This window comes from Anser anser, assembly GCF_964211835.1.
Source record: "Anser anser genome assembly, chromosome: 5".
NCBI classification, from domain to species: domain Eukaryota; kingdom Metazoa; phylum Chordata; class Aves; order Anseriformes; family Anatidae; genus Anser; species Anser anser.
Window position 1 is genome coordinate 20106130 of NC_139725.1, and position 22443 is coordinate 20128572.

General features: G+C 39.6%; 1 protein-coding gene and 1 long non-coding RNA gene across 12 annotated transcripts in view; both read left to right on the forward strand.

Moving 5' to 3' along the window:
- The window catches only part of CHID1 (chitinase domain containing 1), a 115647-nt gene that overhangs the window by 13134 nt on the left and 80070 nt on the right, over positions 1 to 22443 (forward strand). For all 11 annotated transcript variants that reach the window (XR_014585444.1, XR_014585445.1, XM_083839572.1 and 8 more), the window contains 3 exons: positions 39 to 145; positions 2190 to 2251; positions 11372 to 11464. Coding sequence is in view for 9 of the 11 variants with exons in the window: in XM_083839572.1 (XP_083695698.1) it covers positions 39 to 145; positions 2190 to 2251; positions 11372 to 11464 (262 nt within the window). In the remaining 2 variants the exon portion in view is untranslated. The remainder of the gene's footprint in view (positions 1 to 38; positions 146 to 2189; positions 2252 to 11371; positions 11465 to 22443) is intronic.
- Positions 14624 to 21521, forward strand: LOC310900904. Its single transcript, XR_014585448.1, has 2 exons — positions 14624 to 15356; positions 20456 to 21521. It is a non-coding gene; the product is annotated as an uncharacterized lncRNA (long non-coding RNA).

The window sequence follows — 22443 nt, forward strand, 5'->3', positions numbered from 1 at the left end:
TTTAGTTTTCACTACTGATGGACTTCTTTGCTTAATAGTGCCTAGAATTTTGTTTGATGGCTGGACTTACCAAGACTTTGAGAGTGTTTTTGGCAGTGAGGATGAGATAGAGGAACTTTCCAAGAACATGGTTCTGCTAGCCAAGGTAAGCAGACTTTTAACCAATGCTTATAAAACAGTATAATTTCTGATTCCTTCTTTGAAGTGTATTTTCTCATTTCCAGTAGTTTTGTATCCTATAAAATTCTATTTGAAACAGTAACAGCAGGATTCTTAATAGTATATTCTAGTATGTGTCCAACTCCTGTACATATGAAGTACAGCAATACTTAAGTACAGTTGACTAGAAATCTAAAGTGAGACTAAAGAAGTCTGATCAGCATAAACTTGTTAAGCTATCATTGGCAGTTGCATACTTTTGCCTGCTGTAAGTCATAATTGATGAAATCTATTCGACAGCTGATGTGCTGAGCAAGATTGAGGCAGCAGTGGATACCTGATAAACATCTCATGGTGGAGGTCATCTAGTGAGCAGATTGATTTTATTAATAGAAGTTAATAAAGAAATCTGTTATTCATGGACTAAATCGGTTATTGCGTTTTACTGAGAGGCTGAAAAAGGGTCATGGGTACAATGAGTGCTTGTTGTTTGTGTTACAGGAGTAGGCTCAGGCTCAGCGTGCTAAACCTAATGAGTCATTTTGAATAGCAAGAATAACTTGCTGGGTATCTGTTACTGTACAGTTTTGTTCAAATCTGATAAAACAGTCTACTCAGCCTCTTAACACTTCAAGGAAAGAAAAGAGGGTTTTCTTTAAGAAATGCATACTGTTTGCTAAGGTTTTTTTCTGGGCAGTCCTGCAGCCTAATGCGTTAGAGCTACGCCTGTGTAGGACTAGACAGGCTGCACCCTAAATACATTCAATTTAGTGGTTGTTTCCTGAGAGCCTGCCTAATTACTGTCAGAATAAGAATTTTCACACTTGTTACAGGATGTAAAGAAATATTAACATGCTCTAGAGGAAGATGGATGTAGAGGTGAACCTAATACTTTCTTAAAATTTGTGACTGCTGTGTCAACTCTAGGTCTTCTGTAGCAGCTGGCATCTTAAGGAAGGGGTACTCAAGTCCAACAGTATCCTTGATCATGCTAAACAAAGTTTCACAAGTTAAATTCTGGAATTATGGAGATATTTATTTGGAATTATGCCAAGTTAGTATTTATATCTTTAGATTCAATAGCTCATGATTTTTTTCCCCAATATATACATAAATGGGTTTCAAATGATTTGCTTAGCAAGTGACTTGTGGAAAACGGACTCCACAATCAGTAACATTGTAAAGTAGGCATGTTTATTCAGCACTGGGCAGCATGTGGGGTAGTCCCTCCAAAGTCATGCGCATGTGACGTGGCAACTTGCCATGGTTATATGCAGTAAAGAGTTACATATGCATGAAGTTTCACAATGCACCTATACATATGCATAACCTGTCCCCGCTTCATGTTAAAATTAGCTCAGGAAGTCATTTCCATAAGCTCCTCCCATATGCGCGTGCACAGTGTCTCCTGGTGGTGATCACCAGGGGTCGTGCGGATGAAGGTTGGTGACTTCCTCGCCACCGCTTGTTGACCTCTTGTCTTTGCGCAGACTCGGTTGCTCCTTGGCTCTTGTCCATCCGCAGGACCAGTTTCTGGCAGTTTCTTAAGATAGGCTCACACCCTTATCAAGAGACTAACCTTGGTAAGGGGCCCAAGGCTTCTTGCTTTAATTAATTTGCACAATGCATAATAGTTAGCAAAGGCACTAAGTAGCATCCACTAGTTTAATGCTGTCAGCGCTCTATCTCTACTTGATAAGATTCTCCTAACTCCCTCTCTCACAAGCACCTTTCATTAATGGCTGTATTTTTCCCAATGTGATACTGGTCTATCCTGTGAAAGCAGAAGTCAATCATGCATAACTTATAGAGATTTTCAACTTTTACGTATTTGTAAAATACTTTATGCTTCACTTTTGACTACTTCATGAAATGCTGCATTAGATAAAGCTGCTGTAAGAATATGAAGCATTTTCAATCTGTAATACTGCAAGAAAAGCTAATGTAACTGTGCATATTTATTGTATTATCTCTGATGCAAGTGTAAGCATAGTGATGAACTGTATATTGTTGTCAATTCCTTTTTTTAGAATGAAGACTTTGATGGTTTTGTAGTTGAAGTTTGGAGTCAGCTGGGAAATCAAAAGCAGAAGTAAGTACAAGTCTCTAGGATGCAATTCATAAAAATCACCTCTTGTAAAATATCTATTTAAAGTTTAATTTGTACATGTTGATTTGAATTTGTCATATTCTGTAAATAAATACACTTCACACTAGGACAACTAAGATTGTTCCACTTGACTTAGAATTAAGGAGAAGAGTCGACTCTATTCTACATGAGCTCAGAGGTAATGTATTAATCTTCACAGTGGACCTAGCAGACCACGTTAGCTTTTTATATTTCAGTTTTGCAAGGTATTACTGTTGTAGAAGAGTGAAGAGGGTACCTCAGCATTTAGATGCTAGCACTTGCCTTTATTGCATCACTGATTGATATGGGTTACTGGCTGGGTCTTGGAAGTGTGGTTACTTTCAAAGAGCACCAACTTTGAGTTAATTAGGAAATCTTCCAAAACTTTATATGGAGATCTTGTAGGTGTGCTGAAAGTTGAATCAAAATCCCCAACCGGAAGAAAACCTAGGGAGAAACGTACTTTCAGTTTTTGCAAGCACAACGTTACTTTCTTTAAACTTTGGAGTAGTTGATCTACCTTTTAGTAATTCTGCTGTGAAGTTTCACAGAAACTGAATTTATGGTTTGTGCTGAAACTAAAGGGCTTATCTATATTGTTTCCTGACATGTTGTAATCTATTTTCCTTGAGCAAAAGCCCTTTGTCTGCCTTAACGTCTTGGACAGAGTAAAGTTAAGGCAAGCTCCAAACTGCTGCTTCAGGAGGAAAAGGCAGAATGTGAGATGAAATGAATCATTCGATACAGCAATCTGAAAATTTTGCCTTAATTGCCTTGGGAAGTTCAGACATCCATTCCTTAAAACACAGTATTCCTAATAGCGCTGTATTGCTTAAAAGTTCTGGGAGGGAGAAATGGCTTAAAAGAAAGTGCCACAATGAAGTCTGCATTCTGTGGAAGACTTAACGTTTCATAAAGGTTTCTCCAGGTTATTCTGTTTAGGATATTGGCTGGTAGTATGTAATAGGTATTGGATAGTTAATAGTTAAGAATATTGGCTGATGGTATGTAATAGTTATTTCTGGAATGGAGTGTGCTATTAAGGGGCTCCTACTGTTCCTTTGTTCCTAAGTATTGATTTTATAGGAGAATGAAACTGCTGAATCTTTGTAGCCCTGTCAGGGGCTCTGCCATTTACACTGGAATGAATAAACCTTAAACTAGATGCTCTTGCTCACCACTGGGTAATTTGCCAGGTTGTTGCTGATGGATCCAGAGCTCAGTACGGAGATCACCTATTGCAATCTCTTAATAAGTTGGTCAATAAAGTGGTTTAAACAAATAGTAAGTGCAAGCCAAACGTTGGGTGTAGTGGTCAGTTTATTTACTGTTATTCAGTAAAACTGATGCTTTTCTTGTAAATTAACTTAGATGAATGTAAGTCAGACTGTATTACTGTAATTTTAAGGCTCACTGATGACCAATGTAAACATACAAACAACAGAATGCTGTATTGCAAATGGCAAACAAGTATCAAACATGCATATTTATTAGTTCCAGATTGAGTTTACTTCTTGCATGGTTAAAATGGTTTTTTTTTGTCAGGAGTAATGCTGGTTCAAACAGTCCCATCTTGCTTGTCCGATCTTGCATGGTAAGAACTGACGGTTGTAGATGAGTGCAGTTACTCTAGTCTTTGGTACCAGAATGCTATTTGGGCAAAGTTCGGAAGCATCACTTACATATTCAGTGTTTTTCAGTTATTGTTAAACAGGAACATGAAGTATTTCCCATACCTTCAGAGAAGAAGAGGGTGATTCTCATAAAGCAGAGTGGTAACTGTCTCCATTGCTCTGAGTCCGTAATGTTTGATTATATGTGGCCACTTGTGAGCAAGATTTCAGGATTATCCTAACCAGAAGTCTGAAAGCAGAAGTTTGGCAGAAAGACTTGAGTAGAAACAAAAGTTATGAACTGTGTATTTTATTCTTCAACACCATTTTTGATTTAACAGGTGTAAACCCACCTGTGTTTTCTTTCATTTTATTGCCACCGCCTTAGAAATGGTTGGGGTGCTTAAGATGCAAAATGCTTTGCCTACTCAAAGAAAAACAATCTGAAAAAGGATAATCTAGGCAGCGTGCTGAAGTGAAGCTATCCTAATGTGTGAAATAGCAGTTATTTTGTGAAAGTAGGAGGAGCAGTTCATTAAAATTTTGTCTCACAATACTTGTAAGTTAAGGGACCCTTGTCTTCATTTTACAAAAACAGTCAGTTGGTCTGCTACTTACTTGCTCTAGAACTGGATTGCTTGGTATCCAGTGTCACAGGGGAATTCCCTATCAATGATTTTTGGAGTGAACAGGTGTTTTGAACAGATGTTAAGGGCAGAATTAAGTGAACTTAGCATCTTGACAAGCCTGATTATTTTTTTTTTTGATTGCATATTGAGTGCTTTTACTCTGGGATCTGTTAATTTCCCTTTGAATAGCAGAGCAGAACTAGTCCTGATAAAATCGGTAAGCATAGACTGCCCCTTTGCTTTACTTGGCCCTGCCAGAAACGAATTAGAGCAGCCCATGACCTCTGTAGTCCACAGAGTGGCAGTATTGTAACGTGATTCATACATGATCCTTGTCTGATTGTATCTTTTCAAAGCAACAGCCACCACTAGTAAAGCATGTTCTTAACATTAGAATATTTAGGGACAATTGGCAGGTAGGTGTCAACACAGAGATGACCCTTTATCCTTTGGAGATGCAAAGCCTTGATGTAACAGCAATTGTATATGTTCCACATGGAGCATGGGTATTAACTGTTAGGTACATTGTGTAGGATTTCCTCATTCAGATCCTTCAAGGTCAAACACCTGAAAACAGCTTAACCTATTATTAGGTAAAGGAATAAAAGATCATAGATCATAATGATGCTCCTAGGCGCAGATACTGTCTGCCTTCAAATTGCTTTCAGAGCTGTGTGAAAGTACAAGGAGACCTGCCTAATACAACTTATTCCTACCGTTTACTGTGAACGTGTGTTAATTTAAAAATAATAATAATAAAAAAATCAGATGGTGCTTTTTCCCCTGAAATACACAGAATAGTCTTAAGCTTGCATAAGCAGTCAATAACAAGTTATGGACATTCAACTCAGGTGCATAAAAATATTTGGGGTTAAGCTGCAGCTATTGGCTTACCTTATGAAATGACAGAGGAAACTAGAACTCTGAAATTCTCTTTTCGGATTGGTGTTGGGATCTATGTTTTTAAAAAATAATTTAAGAGCATTATGCTTTTCATTTTTAAAAACCCTGAGTAAGTGGATGTTCTAGCTATTAAATGCATAAATCATAAAATGGCACTCAATTATTCTAGTGCTTCCTTTTATGTATCCACATTGAGGAGAAAGCCATGGAAATGGTTCCTGGTTTTAGCACCATTATGAAAAAGACTCATGATGCCATTCTATGGACTGCCTTAGTGGTGCAGGGATACTTACAGCACAGATTTCTTTATCAGACAGTGTCTAGAGAGTGGGATTTGCTTATGGAACTTTTGTGCTTGATCTACAGTTAGAAAGAACTTTTGCTGTGTTTCAACTGTGACATCAGCATCTGCTCTCTAAAGACGATGTGCCGTGATACGTTTTGGCAGAGGTATTTGCTATTAAACATGAGTGTACCAGTATTTCTTAAGGCAGATGAGGCTGCAAAGGAACCTAGAAAAATGAACTTCCTGAAGGCCTTGTGACTGTGAAGTTTTATAAGTATCTCTGCATAACTAGGTAACAGTGTGAGTTCTCTGCAAAGTTCTTGTAGTCCATAAGGTCTCTCACCAGCCTCTTTGAGAACCTGTAATCACTGTGAATTTTTAAGAAGAGGCAAACATCTACTTCCCTTTCAGCCCTTTGCATCTTTCTAGAAAAAAAATCCTGATTTTTGGTTCTCATTGCATCATTGGAAAAAAATGGAAATTTCTCTTGCAAGGAATGAGTAGTTGCCTAAAAAGAGCTTTCAGTTTCCTGTTTATCCTAGCTGGTATTCCAGAAGTGAAATGTTGCTAGGAAGTTATATTGCTGGCATCCAGCAAGACATGAAATTATCTAGTCTTAGACTCACTATGTATCTTATGTTAACATCTTGTTAAGCAGAACCAACTTAATTCTTATTTTTTGTTTTCAAGAACAAAAACTTAATGTTGTAATCATTCTTATTTCGGGTTAGGATTGCTGTTTGTTCTTGCTCTGTAATGCTCAGAAAAGTGAAGCCTTAAATTATATTAGTCCTTCATGCTGTTTTCTCTTATATAATCATTTAAATGTTTGTTTGTTTGTTTTTTAACTGAGTGTAAATTTTATAGAAGAGAATTATGTGCCTAGATATAGCTGCCTGGCTTTATGCTAAATTACCGAAGCAGCCTGGTCTCTGGCTGCTCGTGTAGGGTGTGAGGGCCCTGGATGCCTTGAGGCTTGCACAGCAATCGTGTATGCATATTTTGTATACCTTTGGATGTACAAAATGGCATTAGGTTCTCAGATTTAGATGCTGAAGTACCACCTATTCCATCTGAATAGCCTGGATTGTGCGGAGTTGTGTGTGTGGACCTAAGTTGGAGGGGCCTAACACTGACCATGTCAGGTTGCAGTAAACGTATGGATATGTTGGAGAGCCCTCTGTAGGTACCTCCTTCTTTCCTGTGGTTTCTGAGAATAGAAGCTCCTAATTACTGATACCCAAATAAGTAAAGTCAAATTTGTGAGATAAAAGACTCCATCTAACTGCAAGGAAATGCTCTTTGCTCCCTTCTGTCTTGCTGACAATCACTGCACAGTGAAAAAGTACTCAGCTTTACATCTTTTATTCTAACACATAGGAAATTACTTTCTGAATGAAAATCGAAATCAGCCAAGGTATCCAATGCAAACATTACCTCAATTCTAATATATGTTACTGCCTTTTACTGTTTAAGCTTGCTTCCTAATTATATAATTGTCTTTTTTATCTAAAACTTTATTGATGGATTATTTTATTGCAAAAAAAAATCAATTATTCGTGCTGTGGTGATTAAGGTTAGAAAAATACACACGGCAGAAATACTGAGATAGCAGAACTTCTGCTTTCTCAGTTGATTTAGTTAACAACCAGACAGGACAATGTCTCCTTTGCTAATCTCATGTGTGGATTTACTGTATGGATTTTTTTTTTTTTTTTGCTTCTTTTATCCTCCCCCCGACCTGGGTCATGTTGTAAAAAAAAAAAGGCATGAATGTGCCCATCAGAATCTCATAGTGTACATAGAAGTGTACACATTATTCTGCTCAGTCTGGCATCAGCTGACAGATGGCACTGCCATCACACAGAATCAGTCTGAAAAATATGATTTTTGTCACCACGTGCTGCAAATCTTGCCGAAGATGACCTTCAGACATCTTATGAATGTTGGTAGGAATGTAGGAGCAAAAAGCTCTTCTGGCAGTTCTATCCTTCATGTTAGTCCCTGAAAAAAAATTAATCTATTAATCAAAGATTTGTCATAATTCACTCCAGTTTTCTGGTATTAACTAGGCAATGAAATGGCACAAAAGGGCAATTTCTTCTTGAAGCAGACAGCTTTATTCTGTCCAATTTTCTTGACAAGGCATAAATTTCAGGGAGCACTGACTTAACAAGAAAGTGGCAGAAGTTGGAAAGTTGCAGGGTTCTGAAGGGTCACGTAACTGAAGGGGAGGATCTAACAGTCTTAAGTGTCTTCTGCGAGGCTTTTCAAATACAATGACAGCTTGTTTTTATGCATCAAAGTAAATTGTTACAGGATGTCCCAAACACAATAGACTAGCAGTGTTAGGAAAAAGTGAGTTCCAAAAAAAACCTTTCTCTCAAACTTTGGGTGAGGAAAATTTGGAGGTGTGCATACTTCATAGGGGACAAGATACTTCAAAATCATGAATGTTTAAAAATTGACCTTCCACATGATAGTGCTAATAGAAGGCCTGACAGTGTTGGATTGAGGTAGACCTTAATTTTCTCAAGATGGTCTTAAAGCTGCCAATGTCTTAGTAACTACTCTGAAGTAAAATTTGACAATGGTGAAGCCTCTGGTAAATATTTAATGTAGCCTTTTCAGGAAGACTGATTCTATTCCTAATTCCCTGCACTTCATTATAATGTTTAAAAAGTCAGTAGTTCTTTCAAAATTACTGGCGGTAATATGGGAAAATATTGTGTTAGAACACTGGAAAGCGCTATTGGGACCCAGTAAAGTTTTGATTTATAGCACACGATAAATGAGCATTCTGCTATTGCTGTTTAGGGCAGGAGGGAAGAGTGCACATTTGATTTACATAATTATCTTGTCTGATAAATAGAAGTGAGCCTAAATGAGGTCTTTAACCATCAATCCAGTCAGATTTGCTAATAAAGGTCTTGGAGCCAAGAGACCTGGCTTGACAAGTTAGTGGGTAGATGTTAATCTAGGTTTCTCGAGTAAGAATCTGTCCTGCTATACCTTTTCTTCCTGACCTACTCCTAGTTGAAGTTAACTTGGATTTGTTGGAGGAAAGATGGAAGGTGGAAGCTGTTTTGATGGGATTTGCTTTTAGTTAGTCCTGTCTGCTTGCTCCAAAATAAAGACAGAAATCCCAACCGTGCCTCTGGCCCTGTATCATGCCACAAATCTCTGCCCTTTGTTTACAGCTGCAGAGTTGCTGTATGCAAGGCTTGCCTACACTGCATGCCTTTCCAGTTGTAAATGTGACTACTTCTGTGCAGTCACTCTTTATGTGAGTGCATCCCTGCTTCTCTGACTGTGTGTGCATGTATACATATATATATATATATATATAATATTTTTTTTTTTTACCTCTGCTGACCAACCACCAACATCTTACTTTGCAGAGGAAGGGGGAAACCTTGGATTTAACATTGACTTGACTTTTTTTTTTTCTTTTGCATCTGGTTCAAAATAATTCCAGCTGCTTTTCTTATGCTGCATCAGTACAGCGGAGTGTTAGGAGCTGGAGCAGATATGTGAAGCTGCAGCAGGGGTTGGGGTGTCAGCCTTGCTTCTAAATCCCCAAAAAAAAGTGTTATCTTGACGTTGCGCCTATGTTGCGTTTTTGTCCTATTTTGCCCCTCCTTCTATCCCTTTACCCTCTAAACAATTTGAAGTCAGAAGATACTTTTTATGGTGCAGAGGTCTACGGCTAACAAGGACACTCAGGCAGAGAAGAGATCCTGCTGATGAAGAGTGCAGAATAATCTCAATACCAGAGGAATTGATTCTTTGATCAAATTCATCTTACAAGTAGCATCTTTGACATCTTTTAGAGGGTATATTTGTACTACTTTGGCCATAATTAGCTAAAAGGTCACTTAGCCGTGAGACAGAAGTCAGTATTAAAGAAGGCTTAGCTAGTTCTAATACTGATTATAGTTTTTGATAGGACTGTGTCATGTGGGAGCTGTGATGTGTATGTTGGAGTCGATAAACGTGTTAGTTTATTGTTGTAATTTTGAATGCTTTCCGTGGAAAAGGATTCTTCTCTGCAGTAATTGATTTGTCTGAATAGTGACACTCTTAATGTGAAATGCAATATGGTAAGGAATGGGAGGGAAAGCTGTTGCCTTCCCAGCATAAGAACGGTAAGAGTACGTGTTGCAGATGGACTAAGAGCTGATACCTGTAATTTCGTGTCCCCCCGGATGAGAAATACAGGTGACTATACTGGTTCGTTGGCAAGAGCTGTTCAGCACAGCCAACTTGCAGACGGTAAGCACAAAATGTTGATGGTATTGGGAAAGTGATAAAACTTGCTTTTTTGTTTTGTTTGATTTTGCCAAGGATTTAAGAGTTTTTTGTAACATTCCTATGAAGTTTTCAGTGGGTATTGAACTGTTTTAGCAAAAATAAAAATACTTGGTTACTTTTGAATAGAGTCTACATTGTGTAAGTCAAACATCGTTAATTACCATGATGGATAATTCTACAGAAAATCAATGCTTTTAGAAGAATACTTCTAGGATGATATTGCCTTGAAGGGACATTGCAGTACCAGAATTGTTTTTGAATGTTCAGGTCTAATCCAGTTTGATAAGTGGAGCAAACAACTTGTTTGCTTGTGTATATCCTGCCTTTCCTGCTCCAGCTCTTCCAGCCTGCTGAAGTGGGCTGTGGAGTTGCTTTCTACTCAAGTTTAAGCATTTAAGCATAGCTCTGAGCAGATCTAGAATTTCCTGCTGATAGCTGCCTGCTTTTGTGGATCTACTCTGCTGGTGGATAAATAGGGAACTTGATATTGTTCTGAAGATGTAAATTATATAAAATACACAGAAGGGCCATGTTTACGGTGTGAATTGAAGGTCATGTTGGACTCCTCTTAAGGTGAAAATAATAACGTTAAACTTTCTCATTTCTGCAGTCTGCTGTTAACATACTCTTCAAGTTGAGAAGGCTAGAAACAGTTTTTGTGAAGAGACTTTTGGAATTTATTTTTCTGTTGAAATAAAGATATGAAAATAGCTTTTGTGAGAAATCTTTAAATTATGCATATGGGAGATGATACTTCCAGATATGATATTTAAGTCATTTTGTAGTTAAACAGTAATATATTGAGAAACAAAAAAAAACAAAAAACAAACAGATATTTGAGGCCTCTTTCTAGAAACATGCCTTGAAGACTGCATGTCTTGCTGTGAAAGCATCTTCACAAATTCTCAGATCTCATGTGTGGTAGTACAGTAGCAACTTGATTCTATTCAACAGTTGCTTGTTCGAGAACAGTGTTTCTATTGATTCATCCTTTTTACTGAATATGACTTCAAGGGGTAACCTGCTCTGATAAGATGTGCTGATTTTATGTGCTAACAATGCATCATCAGGTTACAATAAAACGTGTTAGCCCTAAGGAGGTCACAGGATACAATAAAACTATATCCAGCAGTTCAGCGTTCCTAGTCCTGTAAGAGGGTAAACCCTTTTTAGTCTGCCTTTAATCTTCTGCTATGGTCATTCACTAGAAAACATGTTTGGATCTCTTGCCAGCTGCATCTTTTCAATTATTTCTGCTGTTACCTGTTAACTTGCTCTTGTCAATCAGTAGCACCATTTTTCTGTCTGTCCCCCTAACACTATGTTTATATTTCAGGGAGCTGATTCACTTGCTTGTTCACCTTTCTGAAGCTCTCCATGAAGCACGACTAAAACTCATACTGGTCATCCCTCCTGCAGTTGCAGCAGGGTGAGTATTCCTATTTAAATAGCAGATTCCAGATGAGAAATACTTGCTTGTCTGTTACGCAATAAAATCAAAGCTTTGTTTGTAGCTGTGCTGCTTAAATGAAAAAAATGGTTTGAGTTTGGTAGTCATGTCTTCGTGCATGTTGCACTGTGGAGTCTTAGTAACTACATGTGATCATGTATAACTTAGAACTTTTGATATCAAAATAACTTGCGGAAGGACCTCCTATTGTGGTGTTAACCCATAATGTCTGGTAAGAACTTCCAGGAGAAGAGCAAAGCAGTTGTGGAGCTTAATGACTTGCTGCCAAGGAGTGAAAAGGATGTCATAAAAGTAGCATATAAAAAGCTTCCTGAGCCTCTGGGCACAATTTCAGCAATGATAGATAGTGCTTGTTCTTGAAGCAAGAAAGGCAGAGCTACAGGAAGGAATTATATCTATAATAGTGCTGTGTTTTTTCTAAAATTGTTTGTTTTGACTTGGTAATTCATATGTACCAAAAATGCATTTAGTAAGAAGATAATATTTAGAATTGTTAATTATTCTGCTTATTTGTGCAATGATTTGAATCTGATATATATGACAGTTGATAAGCTTCTTCTGGTTCAATAACAGTAAGGAGTTCTTATCTTTCCATATTTATAGCAGATATTTACTTCCCAAGATTATATTTGTTGGGGGACAAAGAAATCCACCACCAACAAAAACTGGAAAGTGAGAATGTAGTTTCAATATATGTGAAAGGAATTTGGATCTTTTTTATAGTTTTGCATTTTTAAGAAAAGATTCTACATTGTCTTTGAGACATATGATGAAACTGTGATTCTTCCACTCTGTATATCTCTAGTACTATTGTACTACTTTTTCTGAAAGCCAATGGATCTGCAGTATTTCTATATTTCAGGAGACTGAAACACTGAAGGATGAGACTATCAGTGATTATATCCACGTAAGAGTGAGGAGATAGAACTGAAGCCATTTGGGTGGAGGGTGATTCAGAAGATTAGCAGAGTAATAGAACTGCAGTGCTGTCATTTCAAATTGAAGTCTGGGCCATGCTAATGCTATAAAGCTTTACTAACAAGAGTTTTGCCAATATCCATCTTCCAGCAGAACTATCTGGTAACATTTGTTCACCTTTGAGTGCCCTTTCAGGTCAAAAGATGCCCGGCATTTGTATTGTGAGCATAGCTATCTGTTGTCCTGCTGTGTACAAGTGTTCATGATACACAGTAGTGTTACAAGGATATACTGCAAGGAATACATCATCTCTTACAGAGAGCTGTGCTAACAGGGGTTATCTGATCCCATAAACTGTCAGATTCTAAATCTTTGTATTCCCATCTCCCTTTCCTTGCCCCTCAAAGTCAATGAGTGCCTCTGTTACACTGTAGATAGGCCAAATGTTGAAGTTAATAAGCGCATGGCATGGCCTCTTACTCTGGGTAAGGTACTCCAAGTAACTATAATTGTTTAAGATAGGCTTTTTACTTGTTTAAGGTGAGGACTTCTGTCATGCAGGACTGCGGTGACAAAGCATGACCTGTTGTATAGGATTAAGTATGTGGAACAGTCCTCATAAAGTAACTCAGTGTGTTCCAAAGGGTTGTGCTAACTGCAGAATAGGTGACTGATAGGACACGTGCTGATCCTATATCACTCTTGTTCCTTATCTCTGAATATTACCTAGTGGAATAGTACCTCCTTGTAACTGTGCAAATATCTTTGGCTTCCTGGAGTTGACTTCCTGATAACGATAACTGGGGAAGATTTATAATATTAGCATAGTCAGCAATGAAAGATTTTTTTTTTCTTTCAAAATTTCCTCTTTTCTTCAGGCTGTTCAGCAGCTTTGCATCTGCACATGAAAATTCAGAAATGTGAGTCAATCTTAAATGGAAAGCCATTATTAGGCATTTTTTAGGTGAGACTTATCAGCAAGAAAGAAAATTACAACTTCCTCTTTTTTTGTTTTACTGGCTTACAGTCACTACAGCTTTATGACGGTTCAACAGCACAGTTTCAGGATGGTGTTGGACACACTTCTACGTTTCTTGTAGGCTGTTGCAATCTTTCAGAATACGTTCATTTTCGAGGTGCCAAAAAGGCTGAGAAAATGGAATGCCCGAGCAAGCTTGTAAATGCCTTATATCTTCTGTAACTGGCCTTCTCTCTGCAGTGATCTAAAGAGTTTTTCACTGAGTTCTGTGGGGAGGTCCCCTAGCATGAGGGAGAAACAAAGCATTTCTGCCTATAAGGATCTGAGCTGAGCTTAAGTGCTGCCTGCTAAGACAATTCAGACAACATGTTGGTGACTAAAAAGCTGCTTATGTGTTGAGAGCAGTTCGCATTCCACTCTGTTGTGTCACCTCAACTGTATGTTAGTGATGTAAACCTGTCCAAATCGAGTCCTGAATGTAGCATACGTACTTTCTGCCTACTTAGGACAGTAAGTCCAGAATAATACCCACCTGTAATTTTGTGCTTCAATAGCTGGATGAAATCTGGTTGTAGATTCTTTTCTGTAAAAGTATCTGAGGATTTTTCTTTATTGTTTTTCTCTATTGCATGGTGCAAACGTTTTATACCATCAAAATGAGGTAGCCAATTTAATGGAAAATCCCTTTGCCTCCATGTGTGGCTGGCAATTTTTGCCGGTGTTTTTTTTTTCTTCTAGATTTAGTGTGGCTTGTTCCTTATTCCTCCTCGTACTCTGTGTTTTCCATGGTCTCCCTGTATCAGAATACACAGCCTATAACCCTGAGGCAGTTTGGTGGCCTGCTGCACTCCAAATCTTGTGAAATGTTAAATCCAATTCAGGCCAAAATTAGTCCTGAGACCATACGCTTTCTAGGTCAGTAGAGTATTTACAGGTATGTAGTCCTGCACATGGTGCCTCTCCTCTTCATTGTTGCATCATGTAAATCTGGAACCTCTTGTAAGCATCACAGCACAATGAGGGAAGGCTCAAGCTGCGGGGAGGTGGCAGAAATTGCAGCATTTACAGAAGATGCTGAGGATATTAAAAATGAGGGAGCTTTTGATCATAACTTCTTCATCAGGGTAAGGCATCATACATGTTGCAAGTAATCAGAGCTACTGGGCAGATATGTTCTTCATTACTACCATAGAAATTTTAAATAGAAGTGCTAGCATTGTTAGTAATAGAAGAAGAAATAATACAATATTGTTTAGTATGTTACATTTGCGATGTACTGTTCCGAGGCTGCGCTTGGAAGATACAAAATATATGTGCAAGGGTAACATGAGAATGCACCAATTCATGATGAGGAGTAAGGAGGATTAAAAGAATGCTCAATTTGCAAGACATCTAGATAACTGGGGCTTCTTGGACTCTGGGAACTGGGTCAAACCAACCTTGCGGTTTGGACTGAGACCAAGGGCTCAGAGAGCATGCGTGAAAAGGAAAGGTTAAAAAGTTCAACTCTGATGAAGACATCTTACTTCATCCCGACGACCACCCGGACGACCACCAGAGAGTGATACGCAAGCGCAGAAGGACTGATAAGATAATTAGCATACGAAGCGAGGCTAGGTGGAGCTAGGAAATGAATATGCATAGATGAGTTGTGAAACCTAATGCATATGTAGTATCTTAGGAGATAAAAGAGAACCAAGAAAACAAATCAGACGAAGTTAGATTTGGGCAGGCATGCCCCTAACTTCCGGCGCCTAATAAAGCACCTTCATATAATCACTTTGTGGATTATGTGTCTTCATGAACGCTAACATTTTGGCGACCCAGGTGGGACCTCGTGGGCACTGCTGAGGCGGCTCGCGAACTGATCACGCTCCAGCCGGCACCGAGGAGTTTCTCGGGGAGCCATCGGCCGCGACCGACCCCCGCTGCTCACAACGTACCTCTGAAAGGGTAAGAAAAAGGTGCTTTCTGGTAATTGGTACCGATCTGGTCTGGGAGCCTGCCGGTCAGACGCGGCGAAAGCCACGCACGGTTGGGCTAGGGAATTCCCGTGGTAAGCCTAGGCGCCGTCCGTCAGACAGTCGCGAAAGCGCTGCAGGTTCGGCATCAGTGGTCTGGTTTTGCTGCAGGCTCAGCATCTGGTTCGGTTCGGTAAAAGCTATAGCTGATAATGGAAAAACTTAAAAGTATTCTGGGCGGTAATGCTTCGGTACCGCGATCCTCCCCTTTGGGCTGTTTATTAGCACACTGGAAGGAGGGGTGTTTCGGGCAGGAGTTACGAAAGGGTAAACTGGTTGATTACTGTAATGTTTGGTGGCCACAGTATGAACTAGAAGATCAAGAAAGTTGGCCAGAAAACGGAACCTTACAGTACAATACTATCTTACAATTAATGTTATTTTGTAAGCGAAAAGGCAAGTGGGACGAGATTCCTTATGTAGAACTATTTTTCTATTTGCGAGATAAGCCTGAGTGGCAACGCGCTTGCGGGATAATGGTGGCTAAAATAACTGTTGATGAGCATTGTAAAGGATGCAGAGGAGAAAGACGCTGTATAGGACATCAAGCGTTAGAGAATGATAGGTATTACAGACGGGATGATGGAAATATAGATTTGGAAGTAGTACCATCAGCCCCGTTAGAACAAGGGCAGACTGTCAGGGAAGGAAGCGGGGATAGTGAGGGGGAGGAGGAAGAAAAAGGAGCGGTAGCTTCGGCTACCCCGGTATCGTATAGAACCCGACAACGAGAGCAGAAAGTTGTGGATGAATGGATGATAAGAAAGAAAGGCGGAATAAGACAAAAGGGAAACATAATTGCTCCACTCAGACAAGGAGTAGGGACGGAAGGGCCAGTATATGTTAAAGTACCGTTTACTCCGGGAGACCTAGTAATTTGGAAACAAGCAGCAGGGACATATCGGGAAAACCCGGATAAAGTAGCCAGGGTAATGAAAATGATAATTAAAACCCAGAATCCGGACTGGGATGATCTTCAAGTAATATTAGATACATTAATGGACTCGACAGAAAAAGATATGGTGTTAAGGGCAGCTAGAGAAAGAGCAAAAGAGGATGTTCGGAATGGATTAGTCTCGGGAAGCGTAGATCAGAACTTCCCGACGGAAGACCCACAATGGGACTATAATACAGGGGATGGTCTGAGGAGATTGAAGAGATACCAGGATTGGATCCAAATAGGGGTGCAGAGTGCTATGCCTAAAACTATAAATTGGTCTAAATTGTATAATGTTAGGCAGGAGAAAACCGAATCTCCCTCTGCATTTTTGGAAAGGCTTAAGGAAACTGCAAAGAAATATACTGACCTAGATATAGAAACAGAACAAGCTAAAGCACAATTAGCTCTTATCTTTTTAGGACAATCACAGGAGGACATCCGGAAGAAATTACAGAAACTGGAGGGAGGAGACCTGAGAAATATGGATAGACTGTTAGAAATAGCCTGGAAAGTATACAACAATAGAGAAAAAGAATCCACCAGGAGGCAGCAACAGAATTTGTTAGCAGTAATTCAAGGCAGAGGAAACCAAGGATTCAGAGGGAGAGGAAGAGGATTTGCTAGAGGACGGGGAGTTAGTATCGGAAGGGGTCGCGGAGACTTTGGTGGAAATCCGGGAGAAAGATTAGGATTGAATCAGTGTGCTTATTGTAAAAAGGAGGGGCATTGGAAAAATGAGTGTCCGTTTAGAAGAGACCAATTCTCGGGAAGTTCATTTCAGAATCAGGAAGCCATTAAGGCAATGGTGCTGGGAGATTTTAGTAGCTGACTAGATACAGAACATAAAACAGTCAAAGAACCTTTAGTAAAGATTCAATTAGGGGATAAGGAAGTAAAGTTCTTGATAGATACAGGAGCAACATATTCAGTGTTAAATAGTTTAAAAGGACGATTGGGAACTAAGACAACTACAGTAATTGGAGCCACAGGGAAGGAGGAGGAACGGCCATTCTTACAACCCCTTGATTTGCGTTTTGGGGGTAAGGAACTAACCCATGAATTTTTGTATGTACCAGAATGCCCGATTCCACTCTTGGGACGGGATCTATTAGCTAAATTAGATGCAACAATAACCTTTGAGGATGGAGAATTAATAATGAAGGTACCTGAGTCCAAAGTAGGACAAATCCTAATGATCAAAGATAAACCCTTTGTTAATATTCCAAGAGAAGTAGAAAATGCAGTTATACCAACAGTATGGGAAACAGATGTACCAGGGAAGTCGAAACTGGCACAACCGGTAAAGGTGGAATTAAAGGAAGGAGCCAAACCTGTTCGAATCAAACAATATCCACTTAAGATAGAAGCTAGGCAGGGGATAGTGAAAATTATTGACAAATTTCTTAAATATCAGATTCTGGAAGAATGTAAATCGGAATACAATACTCCAATTTTTCCAGTAAGGAAGCCGAATGGTGAGTATAGATTGGTACAAGATCTTAGAGCAATAAATGAAATAACAAAGGACATTCACCCGGTAGTGGCTAATCCTTACACATTGTTAACATCTGTGAGAGAGAAATATAAATGGTTTACTGTGATAGATTTAAAGGATGCCTTCTTTTGCATACCTCTTGATAAAGATAGTAGAAAATTATTTGCCTTCGAATGGGAAAATCCTCAGAGTGGACGAAAGACACAATTAACTTGGACAAGACTCCCACAAGGCTTCAAGAATAGCCCGACCCTCTTTGGAAGCCAGCTGGCCAAGGAACTGGAAATCTGGACAACGCAAGGACAAATACAGGTACCCAGAAGTCAGTATTTGCTGTTACAATATGTAGATGATATTTTGATTGCTACAGAGAATGAGTCGCTCTGCACCCAAATAACCATCGAAATTTTAAATCAGTTGGGAATGGGTGGTTATAAAGTTTCAAAGGAAAAAGCACAAATAGTTTGCTCAACTGTAACATATTTGGGGTGTGAGATTTCCCAGGGACAAAGAAGTCTGGGTGTCAATAGGATAAAAGCTATATGCACCATCCCGGAACCTCAAAGTCTCCATGAGCTAAGGGCCTTCTTAGGAATGGCTGGCTGGTGCAGATTATGGATAATGGACTATGGACTCATAGCTAAGCCCCTTTATGAAGCTCAGAAGGCACAGGATTTTATTTGGGGAAAAGTACAGAAAGAAGCTTTCAAGAAACTTAAAGATGCCTTAATGAAGTCACCAGCTTTGGGCCTACCAGATTTATCAAAAGATTTCCAGTTATTTGTATATGAAAGACAACGACTAGCACTAGGGGTACTAACCCAGCGACTGGGAAGCTGGAAAAGACCTGTGGGATACTTTTCTAAGCAGTTGGATGCTGTAAGTGCAGGATGGCCCTCATGTTTGCGGGCAGTAGCAGCAACAGTTCTCTTAATCCAGGAAGCAAGGAAACTTACCTTGGGAAAACGTATTGAAGTTTTTGTACCACATATGGTAACAACTGTTTTAGAACAAAAGGGGGGCCACTGGCTATCACCCAGCCGAATGATGAAATATCAGGCAATACTAACTGAACAAGATGACGTAACCTTGAAAACAACTAACCTGTTAAATCCAGCAGTATTTTTAGGAACTGTTCCAGAAGAAGGACCGTTGGAACACAATTGTGTGGAAATAATCGAACATACCCATGCCAGCCGCGAGGATTTGAAGGATGTACCCCTTGAAAGGTATGACTGGGAACTTTTTACTGATGGTAGTAGTTTTGTGGAGAATGGAACACGATATGCAGGGTATGCAGTAACAACCCTGAAGACAGTGATCGAAGCAAAACCTTTACCACCTGGAACATCAGCACAGCGAGCAGAACTGATAGCCCTGACTCGAGCACTGGAACTGAGTAAAGGGAAGATGGTAAATATTTGGACAGATTCAAAGTATGCTTTTGGAGTAGTCCATGTTCATGGAGCATTATGGAAAGAAAGAGGGCTGTTGTCCTCACAAGGAGCCAATATAAGATATCAAGAGGAGGTGTTAAATTTGATAAATGCGGTACAAAAACCAAAGCAAGTGGCTATTATGCACTGTAAAGCTCATCAAGGAGGAACCTCAAAAATATCAGAAGGGAATCGGCTGGCAGATCGAGCAGCTCGACAAATTGCTCGGGAGGTGTGGAATGTAATGGCTTTGGTACCACTTAAGGTAGGCCCCACTTGTCTTAATCTTCCCAAGGAACCAAGATATTCACCAGAGGATGAGAAATTAGCAAATCTCCTAAAGGCCCGAAAGAACTCTGATGGATGGTATGTAACCACTACGGGCCAGGTAGTAATACCCCCCTTGGTGATGCGAGAGATACTTCAGACAAGACATAATGAGTGTCACTGGGGTGCAGAGGCAATGGTAACATTTTTAAAACGTAGCATCATCTCTACACATATGTTAACAATGGCAAAATCAGTAATGTCAAAGTGTGAGATTTGTCTGAAAAATAATCCAGTAGCAAGAAAACATGCTGAAATGGGAAGAGTTAGAGTAGGAATAGAACCAGGAGATTACTGGCAAGTTGATTTTGTAGAGTTACCTAGGACCGGGGGATATAGGTATTTGTTAGTAGGGGTTGACACCTTTTCCGGATGGCCGGAAGCCCTTCCCTGTCGCACCAATCAAGCTAAAGAGACAGTAAAATGGTTACTGCGGGAAATCATTCCGAGGTTTGGGGTACCATTAGGAATATCCTCGGATAGGGGGCCGCACTTTGTTTCATCTGTGGTTAAAGACGTAAGTCGACTATTAGGAATTTCTTGGAATTTACATACTGCATGGAGACCCCAATCTAGTGGACAGGTAGAAAGGATGAACCAAACTCTAAAGGGACAGATCAGTAAAATCTGCCAGGAAGCCAAAATACAATGGCCACAAGCTTTGCCTATAGCCTTATTGAGAATAAGGATAAAGCCAAGGAGTGGAATGTCAGTAAGCCCATACGAGATAATGTATGGAAAGCCTTACGAATCCCCAGAACCAAATCCTAACATGCATATAACAGGGAACCAGGATGTTCATAATTATGTATTGTCTCTTGGTAAAACTTTAGCTCAACTTCGAAGTGTTCTGGTGTGGAACCGACCGTTGGCACTGGAAAATCCTGTCCACGACATACAGCCAGGTGACCGAGTGTACATTAAAAACTGGAATGAAGAACCCCTGAGAGAACGGTGGGCCGGACCTTATCAAGTATTATTGACTACTTTTACAGCTGTAAAGGTAGAAGGGGTGGATGCTTGGATTCATTATACTCGGGTGAAAAAGGTTCCCGAATTTTGGTCAGTGCGAGCAATCGGAGATACAAAACTACAGATGAAGCGTGTATAACCATACAATGTTGGGGTTCTTAACAACAGTAAAGATAACAGTAATTGTTTTGTGTAAATACCTTGTAATTGGGTTCCTAGAAATACCAGAAAAATATAAGAAAGAGGAAATATTCAGAGGAGAAAATGTTACTTTGGAATGTGGAATGCACAACGATAAACCAATAACAATTAGCTCTCTACAGGTGGTCTGGGAAAAAATAAGTGACTCCGGACAGAGCCAGGAAATATACGTAGACACAACCAGGGACAATACAGGATTGAAGGCTGGATGGAAGGGGAAGGCGTACGTAAGTATAACCATAGAACTGGGCCAACAACTGAGAGGAGCTACCACCTTAACCCTGTTTAGTGTTACTAAAGTCAACAAAGGAAATTACCGGTGCGTGGTAACACATGAAAATAGCACAGATTACGGGATAAGAGAAATATTCGTATATCCGAAATTGGATAAAGGAATATTGGTAGCCCACCAAAAAGTATCTAGAAGAAAAAGAGAGGGCCAGGTACCATGGACACAAGTGGTACAGATCCCACCTAGGCAACCATCAGAGAATTTACTGGTAGGATTGATTAAAGATTTTGCCATAATGAAAGGAACTGATAGAATTACTGCTTGTTTGCCCATCCCAAAAGCAACGGGGGACCCGCTTGAGTGGGGTATAATAACCTCCCCACTGCCCCAAGTAAAAGGAAATGAAACAATTCAATGTAAAGAAGTGAAAGCTCTAGAGAGGATAAATGTTACACAATACTATAGGAAACTGAGCCCCCCAACATCAAGGTCTGAATGTGAAAAGAAGAAGAACTACCATTTCATAACGATAGGCAGATTTAAGAATGTGGGACAGTGTTATTACGACGAACTACGTGTAGTAGAAGGAGTTAGAGAAAAGATTGTTTGGGAATGTCAAGAGAAAAATAAGCCAAAAGGAATGAAAGGGTGGGATAGTGATTGGACAGTAAGTTTATTGCAGAAATTCCAGTATGGAGGGAATACATCATGGTGTATTAAATGGCAGGGAAAGCAGAATGGAACTGATCAGTTTTATACAGTAAGCCGGGCTGACAGTAGTGGTAGACAAGAGTCAACAAAGGTAGCTTGGTGGACTTGTGAGAAGAAATATACTTGCGACAGTAATAATGAAGATGTTGAGCACTTACTTCCGGTATTGATAGCTCTTAGGGCAGGATGTGCTTGCCGAGGAATTAAGTACAATTCGGAAAGAAATAGCCAGGCTAGTCAAGTCGCAGTGGATTGTAGCTATAGTACCATACAAAGTCCAGGACAATTTGTATGGGCAGCCAGTGATGGAACTTGGACTACACACCTGCCGATAGATGGGGAAGTAAAAGAAATAACTCTAGGACTCCCCACATTGTGTCCAATATGGAAAAAGTCTCCTTTTAAGGGAAAGTTGGAAACCCTACAAATTAATAGGGCAAAAAGAAGTTTAGAAGAAGGGGCAGATGAAGATACATGGCATGAACCCTCAGATGGAGTAAAATTCAGTTGGGCGTTAGAATCTCTATTTGCACAGGTAGCTACTTATCGAAATAGGGAAATGATTTATAAACTTACAGGACAAGTGAGTAGGCTTGCGAGAGCCACAAAAGAAGGCTTTAGAGACCTTAATATCCAACTACAAGCTACAACTAAAATGGTGCTACAGAATCGATTAGCATTAGATACACTGTTATTAAAGGAACA